At 41.9% G+C, this 9405-nt stretch overlaps 1 protein-coding gene across 5 annotated transcripts; it reads right to left on the reverse strand.

Moving 5' to 3' along the window:
* Nucleotides 1-200: 200 nt before the first annotated feature.
* On the reverse strand, nt 201-8849 carry LOC541857 (kinesin-like protein 3). Of its 5 annotated transcripts, none has more exons than XM_008658248.3 (21): nt 8584-8844; nt 8091-8245; nt 7876-7989; nt 7006-7243; nt 6653-6750; nt 6478-6561; nt 6316-6393; nt 6145-6237; nt 6023-6052; nt 5306-5647; nt 5133-5214; nt 4952-5047; nt 4687-4866; nt 4481-4587; nt 4209-4384; nt 3917-4081; nt 3583-3836; nt 3334-3497; nt 883-1244; nt 647-741; nt 201-557 (listed from the first exon to the last, which is right to left on the reverse strand). In XM_008658248.3, exons 1-21 carry the CDS (start codon nt 8624-8626, stop codon nt 490-492), a joined length of 3024 nt encoding a protein of 1007 aa, XP_008656470.1. In that variant the 5' UTR covers nt 8627-8844; the 3' UTR covers nt 201-489. The 5 variants fall into 5 exon arrangements, 1 of the variants encoding a protein (XP_008656470.1); XR_002264650.2 differs by lacking the exon at nt 3334-3497 and adding an exon at nt 3164-3276 and having other exon boundaries at nt 241-557; nt 8584-8849; XR_004852033.1 differs by having other exon boundaries at nt 241-557; nt 3164-3497; nt 8584-8849.
* Nucleotides 8850-9405: the final 556 nt, after the last annotated feature.

Genomic DNA, 9405 nt, shown 5'->3' on the forward strand with positions numbered 1-9405 from the left:
AATTGTGAAAAATTTTGACTTGTTTGGGATTGAAACCCATCCAATCCCACCCAATCCACATGGATTGAGAGCAAAACGAACAGGCCCTCAATTGGGATAGTGAAGGCTGCATGTTCGATCCGCGCTCAGGGCATTCGTTACCGCGGTTGCACAACGCGTTCCAACAAAATTGAAAACCGAAAATATGTGAGATTCCAGGATGCATCAAACTGGAAATTTTAGGCCGGCAATTTGGTGGTATATACACAACTCCGGACTTCCGGAGGCGCACCGACATTCAAATGGTCACAGGTCAGAGTGTTTCACATACAATCGAGCATTGTTTGCTGTTTTGCTCGGCATAAGCAAATGATCAAACAAATGCCTCAAATATTCTGCCATCAGTGTCTGACATTTTCTAAAGTTACAATCATAAAACGGTCCTACAACTACCCATCAAATTCACATTTCAACTACAATGCACATCAAAACGAGCAACATGATCGTGCTCTACTGCCGTCTTTTAGACCTGGCTGAAGAGCCTCCTGTCAACCGGCTCGATGGAGCTTTCGTATTGCCTATTCAATTAGTATAGCTTTGGTTAGAATGGTAACAGTAGCCTAACATGCTAAAATAGTTGTGTGCCTGATTGGCTTAGAACACATACTTGGAGTCTTAGCATCCTTTGGGTTCGATCTAGACATAGATGGCTGCCCGTTCTTTGTGAGAGTGAACCTGCTTATTCTTGATGGAAATCTATGCCTGCATTTTGTTAACATGACCAAATAAGCTATCACTATTGCTATTGCTGTGATGATGAAGTGAATATAATGAATAAAGGCAGAGAGAATTAACAGGTAAATGATATTTTACAAGAAGTGAACAAAAGTCTAGATGACTTACAGCCGTTCCGCTGTCATCTCAGCAGCTGAATTATCATTCTCGGTTTCACCCGATAAACCATCATCCGATGCATTGTTCTCATATCCTGCTTCATCTATGCTCACTGGTGCAGTATCCATCACATGGTGGTTAGGATCTACATTCACCTCGCCGTAACTCTGACGATCCGATAGAACTCTGTCACTAGACTTAAGCATTCGTTCGCCTGATAATAGTTGGCTAGGTTGGTTTGCTGTAGTCTTCGTCAAGCCAGGCACATTTCTATCTAACAACAAATTTGGGGATTTTACTTTGTCTTTGATGACCTGGATCTGCTCTATTTCCATATCTTTGCGCAAAATTGTGTCTTTCAAAGACGCAACCTGGACAAAATTTGTAAAATGCTGTTGTTTCAACACTGAGATAATCACAGCAAAAGACAGGCATTACATGCACGATAATACAGCATTATCAATACTAAAAAAGTAAGTAGCACGCAACAAATACTAAAAAAATAATACTCTTAAAAGTAAGTAGCACGCAACAAATACTAAAAAAAATAACAGAAAACTCAGCTAGTAAGAGCCTGGAAAGAATCTGCAATGGTGTCATGGGGATAGTTGTCTTCTCCGGCGAGGTTATACCCCTCTGCCGTAGGCTTGGTTCTAGGGTAGCAGCCCTAGGCGCTTGAGAGGGTCATTGCAAGAGAGAGAAATTGGTTTGATAATGATCTTGCTTGATTTATTCCCTGCTGCAATGCGGCTTATAAATAGCCCTATGGCTAACCAACTTCTCCTACAAACTCTCAACTAACTCCTACTTTCTTGGACTTATCTGATGCTAACCAACTCTCCACAATTCTCTCATCTCAATCTTATTCTCTAGCCTTATCCCAGCTCATCTCAATCTTATTCTCTAGCCTTATCCCAGCCTGGTTGTTGCCTCTCGCTCCCTATGATGCCCATGACATCTCCCCCTCCCTTGAGGACCAGCTCGTCCTCGAGCTGCCATAGACTTACCTGACACGACTTAAGGTTAAGCCTTTTACATCTCGGCTTACCTTTATTATTTAAGATGAAAATACAAAATAATTGTGGAACTAAAATATAAATTTGAACTGCAGCTATGTCCTCCTGTCCTCCTGGATCCCAAGGAAAGAGCTGAACTGTGGACTTCACGTTGGATGAAAGGTGAAGGAGGAACCAGCCCGTTCTTATGTTGGGTCTGTCCAGCACCAAGGCAGTTGCCCGAATGAAGGAGACGACCCTCTTTGGCCGTGCAGGGGGGCTACATACCCAGCGACTTCTGCAGGAGGTTCAAAAAGTATAGACGAGACCTGGTGGTTGGGCGCGTAGGCTGCGAGTTGGTGCAGCGATGAGCTGATCAGCAAGTGCAGCTTCCGCACCGCCCGCCTAACAAGGAAGCCGCGCACTGCGGCTTGCAGGCGCACCACGGCCTGCTCATGTGATGACGGCCATGGGGTGGCCCTGGAGGCCACAGCAAGGTGCTTCTCCCCACGAAGGGACTGTACCTGGCGGCGTGCCAGGAACCCTCGCCCCCACGAAGGGATTGTACCTGGCGGCGTGCCAGGAACCCTCGCGCTCCCGCCTGAAGCCGCACCGCTGCTTGGAGTTCCTTCTCTGTCTTCTCCTTGTAGCGGTGGAACATCACAACGAATTGATCTCACTTCTCTTCGAGCCGAGTGAATGCATCTGGAGTTGGAGAGGGCGGGTGGGAGGGCGTTGCGGCGGCAGATGGCGCGGCGGCTGGTGGTGGTGAGGGATGGGCGGCTGGTGGTGGTGAGGATAACCTGGAGCTGATACCAGGTGTCATGGACCTTCGGTCCATGGGGATAGTTGTCTTCTCCGGCGAGGTTATACCCCTCTGCTATAGGCTTGGTTCTAGGGTAGCAGCCCTAGGCGCTTGAGAGGGTCATTGCAAGGGAGAGAGAGATTGGTTTGATAATGATCTTGTTTGATTTATTCCCTGCTGCCATGCGGCTTATAAATAGCCCTATGGCTAACCAACTTCTCCTACAAACTCTCAACTAACTCCTACTTTCTTGGACTTATCTGATGCTAACCAACTCTCCACAATTCTCTCATCTCAATCTTATTCTCTAGCCTTATCCCAGCTCATTTCAATCTTATTCTCTAGCCTTATCCCAGCCTGGCTGAGAGGCAGGCTGTTGCCTCTCGCTCCCTATGATGCCCATGACAAATGGTTTCACAAAAGAAGGATGTGTTCCACAAATACTGTCATCGTGCAAAGATTAATCAAAAACACTTTATGCACGCCATACCTTTGAGTAGTATGCAAACCATGCTTCGAAAGTTGAACCTTGATAAATACTAACATAGCATTCATGTAAAAGTTTGCCCTTTTTTCAGTATACTGTTTTTCCAACCAAAATTGCTACAGAATTGGAAACAAATAAACTCTAGTTAGTGACAAGTCAAGAAGTACAAGAACCTGTTCCAATAGCTCTTTTATATCTTTTCCCTCCTTGTTACTTCTAGCAGCACCTAACTCTACTCCAGACACCCTTTCAGCAAACTTTAAAGTACTTATAGTTTCTGAATATGACTCAACATCAGGATTTATCTGAACAAACATTAGAGTTTTTGCTTGTCCACCTGGAAGAAAATAAAAGGTACATAAAATTTGGAAGATAAACATTAATATATTTAACATCTAGGTAGTAAATAAATATTTGATTACCTAAAGAACTTTGAAGAACTTGTGTTAACTTGCTGTTTCTATAAGGCACATGGGCACTTTTCTGTGACAAAGCAAAAATAACATCACCTAACGCAGAGAGTGATTTGTTAATGTATTGAGCTTCTTTTAATCTATCGCCGGTTACTTCAGACTTCTCTACCCTCTCACTACCAGCAAGATCAATAAGATGCAAACAACCCCTAGAGGTTGATCCATTCTTCAAATCCATCCCTCGAACATGTACAGTTAGAATACTGCAAATAAAACACGCACAATAAGCTCCAGTGCTAAAGCACATGTAGAAAAAAAAAATATGGTAATTGGTATGACTAACCTGTGTGACCGACTACTTCGTTCATTTAGCGCTGTTGAACCAACTGCTCTATTTGCTTGTCCAATCTCCATCAAGTCTAATACATCAGATGTCGACTTAACTGAGTGCAAGCTTGCATCTGGAACAACAAGCCCATTGGGTTGAGAAGTGTTCCAAATCCCAAGTGTTTCTTTATGTTAAGGAAAAAATATTTTCCCAAATGCAAGAATACCATCAATGTTTCATATACGAATATTTTGAAGACAATAAGAGTAATGAAATAAAAGCTAAAGTGATAGTACAAAAAGGATATCTTCTTTGTGCAATATCATTTGATAGCAGATCACGGACTTGTTCATTGTATATCTCAACCATTTGTACCCCCACCTCATATGAGAAGGCATTTCTCCTACTTAGTGAAATATCAAACAAATCATTTAAAGCTCGATAATTGACACCCCAATCTTGTTTTGATGTGGTAGGCCCACTCTAAAGATTAAATAATAACAACAAAACAGATATCATAATCAGTAATATTACTATTGTAGTGATGACAATTTTTTATTATGATTTATTTTATAGTACCATAGTGTAAGTTTTGCCAGAACCAGTCTGGCCATATGCAAAAATACAAACGTTGAATCCATCCAGAACTGATCGGATCAGTGGTTGTATGTCAGAAAAAACCTCAGCTGTAAAATCATAGAGAATAATCAGAATATCAGATTATAACACTACAAAATGTGATATTAAATTATCAATTTCTTTTAAATTAAAAGAAAACAACATACCTTGGGAAGCAAATGGAGTAAACACTTTATTAAACTTGAACATTCTATGTCCGTCCTTCCCTTGCTTAAATGGATTTGATATAAGAAGCTCACCATTTTCCCCCATGTAGTCAATTGTGGTGGACTTTTTATCTTGACCGGAAAGAAATGGCCTAACACGACAATATACTCTTATATTACCTGAAAGAAATAACAAGACCAAAAAATTATGATCACATCTACACTTAGGGTTTCAGTAAAAAAGAACATTTTAAAACAAAAATACCTTTTAGTTCTTGCACTTCATTAAATAACTTTTGGTTCTCTGTCAGGACTTTATGATAATTTTCAGCGGCATCAACCAAACATTTTAACCCAGATCCTACACAGGTTTTTAGCAGCAAAGAAAAAGCGTATTAAATCGAATTTACTATGAACTTTTGTATAGCATATTACAAAAAACATACCTAAATTAGAGATTTCATTTCTCCACTGCATTTGAAGTGCATACATATCATTTTCATATGACTGTGACAATATTCTTATGTCCTACATTTTTAAATATTGAATGTAAATAAAATAAAAGGCACAAAACTGGTTTAATAAATAAAATAAAAGGAATCAGTACTGGTAAACAAACCTTGATAACTAATTGTTGATTATCCATGTAACTCTGAAAAATGTTCTCTTTCTGATCCCATAACTGTGATTTTAGCCTAGAAGCAATCTCAAGTTCTTCAACTTTCTTATTCGATTGTAGCAAGAGATACTCTACTTCTTTTACCCTGGTGGTTAATTGTTCCTCCATTTCCTTTGCCTTTCTTCCAATTTGCTCAAGTTGCTGCTCATGCAATCTATTCATGGCTTCCATATCTTTTGTTAGGTTCATTATGATGCTTTTGGAATATTCTTTCTCTTTCATTAATCGTTGAACATCTTTCTCACAGAGTTCTTTTTTCTCTTCGATTTGTGACTTCTCATTCTGGAAGAAGAAAAAGATACTGTAACATTAATCATAAACTAGACCACCACAACTTTTACTAATTGCAATCTTAAGTTATAAAATATAGATGTTTATTGTGTCATCCTTTTTAGGACGTCAAATATGTAATATCTGACAATTTGAGGATACATCGTTTTATATATTACTATATCTGCTATCATATGTTCTACTAACAGTACAAGTGGTTTAAGTAAAACAGTGGTATTTATTGACCTATTCTTTTTATCACACCAGATATTATGTACTTGACAATTTGAAGATCTTTATGTTATAACTGAAGCATACATAATACATGGAATAAAGAGAAAAGTATCAAAACACAGGGAATTATAATCTATTGGATGAGGATCAAACCTTGACTATCTGAAGCCTGTTTATTGCCATCTGAAGAGAGAAACTACAAGTCAATATTAAACAACATAAAAACTTTTAAACACACATAATTTGTCTGACTAATCAACCAAATGAATTGTTACCTGGTTTTCTTCATTTGTGCCATTTACCAACATTTCAAGTGCTTTAATTTTTGAACAGTACTTTTGTTCTCTTGTCTTGATGGTAACATTTTGCTGCAGTATATTGTATCTGATTCATTGTAAATTTGTGTGCCCAAAAGGAAAATTCATGTTTTAAGCAGATTATCTTACACTTCTTATGTGCTCTGCTTGAATACAGAGACGGTGCTCAATCTCTTGAACGACTTTCCGCAGTAAGTAAACTACACGCTGAGATGAGACAGTCAAACTTAAGCACCGTTGTAAAAAATCACAAATGGAAAGATAGTAATGTAGTTCAAAATGAACACATACATGTGGTATTTCTCCCTTTTTCCTTTCTATGCTTTCATCCAAAATACCATTAACAACACTAATAAGCGACTGTGTCGGTGCATTCTGCGAGAATATTACTAATGTTACAACATGGACATCAAAGAGCAGTGTAGCATAATTCAACAACTTTAGGCAATATCCTTGAAGAACTTACATCTAAGCTATTAGAGTGCATCATCTCTGAAATCTTGGCAGCAGTAAGATCTGAATATGATCCGCGTTTTAATTGGAAAACTTCACGAACCTTTTGTCCTGCAGGATATATAACAATCTCCCATAGATTAAACAGATATGAAATCTGCACCTGACGCAATGGATGGCACTATACAAAGTGGGAAACATTATAATATTGTGGTCGAGCAGCTTGAAAACGAGGTTAAAATAATAATGAGTATTATGTTTGCAATTCGTAACAAACTAAACCAATCTAAGGTGTAACCCAAATCTGAATATCTCATAAGTCATTTCTGGATGGTTCGTGAAAGCTTGTGTGTGAAATAAATCTACCAGAAAAGACAGAAGTTTTCTGATGGGTTTTGGAATCTGCAACGCCGTTTCTCATGTCCTCTGCAGGGGATCTTTTCCCTAGTGCTGCAGCGGGAACTTGAGGCTTGTCCATTTCCTGAACTCCCCATTGTTTTCTCAAAGGAGTTCTGGTAACATCTGGTGGAATATCATCACCTAATCTAGGATCCACACTGCCCCTCAAAACCAAGAGACATTCCACTACAGAAGACATTAATCCCTGTAATCATCAAGCTACAAGTTAACAGGATGTGACAATCAGGAGCGCAAGAACTAAGGAATAATAGTATGTCACATCTAAGAGTACTCCCCATATTATAGTACACAGGTAGATAAAGAGTGGAATTTTAGTCCATGTCCCCATGCTTGTGAGCCCAAGGAACATAAAAACATTCGAATGAAATGGCATGTTACAAGGTTGTATAGCTATGTTGTGACATAGGATTTAAAGCATCAGTCCATCACATTTATAGTTGATTGTTGAAGGCCTCCTCCGTGAAAGCAAGCAGCATAGGACAAGAGGAACTAACAAAATCAAGTACATTTACTGTGGAACCAGATCTTTACATTATTTCTGCAGTTCAATCATAGCTGCACATTGCAATGATACCAAGAACATATTTATCACAAAAAAGAGAAAGGAATCACATATAGATGTACATTGCGAACTTATACTTGTCTGTACATAGCTGACTGGAAACATGACTGACAACGCTAGGCACCCTACTAAGAAATACTGCATCAAAAACAGCATCCATGCAATAATAGTTGAGCTTCAAAAGTATGACAATCCAGAGTTCTGGCGTGCATACCAACTTTTGTGTGTGTGACAACTGATAATGGAACCCTCACCTCATCAAGATCTTTCAAACTGAAGCCTGGCAGCCCCATATCAGAGACCACCGAGAGGAATTTCTTCACGTTGCCTAACCTCTGATCTGACGGTGCATAACCCTCCCAGGATCCCTGAACAAAAATGACCAAACTCAAAGTACAAATATCAACATCTCCTCAGCGCAACAGGAAACAAAAGCAACACATATTATACAAGAAAAAAAAAGGCTTGCCTCAAGAACCCCCGGGATGAGTGTGTTCACAAGACGGCACAGGACCACGCCGTCACTGAGCAGCTCTCGCAGCTCTTCACTCGATGAATCCGGAGGCAAACTGAATTCCGGGAGTAAGGCATTCATCCATCCAATCAACTGCGCGCGCCGATTAGCTGCAATTATTTTACAGCACCGTGTGAAGTAAATATGACAAAAAAAAGGAGAGAGAGACGAGGAAATGGCAACTCTGAGCTCCACTCTCCTGCTCGACAGCTCCAAACACAAACAGAAGCACAACAGCTAATGACAGCCATACACACCAATGGTGCAACCAAACACCGAGATCCAGGCAATGAGACCGTCAGGCTAAAAATCCAGCTCAATAAACAAAAAGCAAGAGCTTCACATTGGTGATCAAAACCACAAGAAGACTCCCTAACCCAAACAAACATTTGAGCTGCCTGGCTGGAATTCCACAACCCGAGTGAGTCCAGATCAGCACACGGCTCACCTTCGTGGATCCCCTCGACCCCGCGGCCGTCCACGCTCCCCATTCCTCGCCGCCCGCGCCGGCGCGCGGTGGCCTTGGATCAGATCAAGCCCGCCGGCGGCGAGATTGCGCGGGCTCGAGCTCGGCCCGGGCCGAACCGGAGGGTCTCAGGGCGATGCGGCGGCGGGGGTTTCGCCTCCGCCACGGGCGCCCGGCTGCGCGCTCGCCTTTCGCTCCTCGCGAGCGGCTGAGCGCTTTGGTTTTGCTGTTTTGTCCTCGCGTAGGTCGGGGGTTTCGAATTGTTTTTTTCTTTTTTAGCTTCGCGTGTTGAATTGCGGGCTTCCGGCAGCGGAACTGCCTCGAGATGAGTTGACTCGCTCTTCCTGAACTCGCGCCCCCGTTACTGTTACAGTTAGCTAGTAGTAGAGATGGCCAGATGGGCCGGCCCCAGGCCCGGCACGATTTGGCGTGCCTGAGCCCGGCACGGTACGATGGGATTCGGGCTAGTGCCGGCCCGGCACTACGCCCGTGCCGGGCTTAGGCCGCGACCAAGGCACGTCGTGCCGGCCCGGCACGGCCCGTTTAAAACGGAAAGCCCGATAGGCCCGACTAGCTATTCCTACTTCCTAAGACCCGAAGTCCGTAACCCTAACCCTAACCCCAGTCGCGCACTCGTCTCGTTCTCTCCGTCTCCGCTATCCGCTCCGCCATCGCCCAGTCGCCGCCTGAAAGTCGCCTAGAGGGGGTGAATAGGGCGAAACTGAAATTCTCAGAAATAATCACAACTACAAGCCGGGTTAGCGTTAGAAATAAAATCGAGTCCGCGAGAGACGGTGCAAAACA

Source organism: Zea mays, chromosome 8, assembly GCF_902167145.1.
Source record: "Zea mays cultivar B73 chromosome 8, Zm-B73-REFERENCE-NAM-5.0, whole genome shotgun sequence".
Lineage (NCBI taxonomy): Eukaryota > Viridiplantae > Streptophyta > Magnoliopsida > Poales > Poaceae > Zea > Zea mays.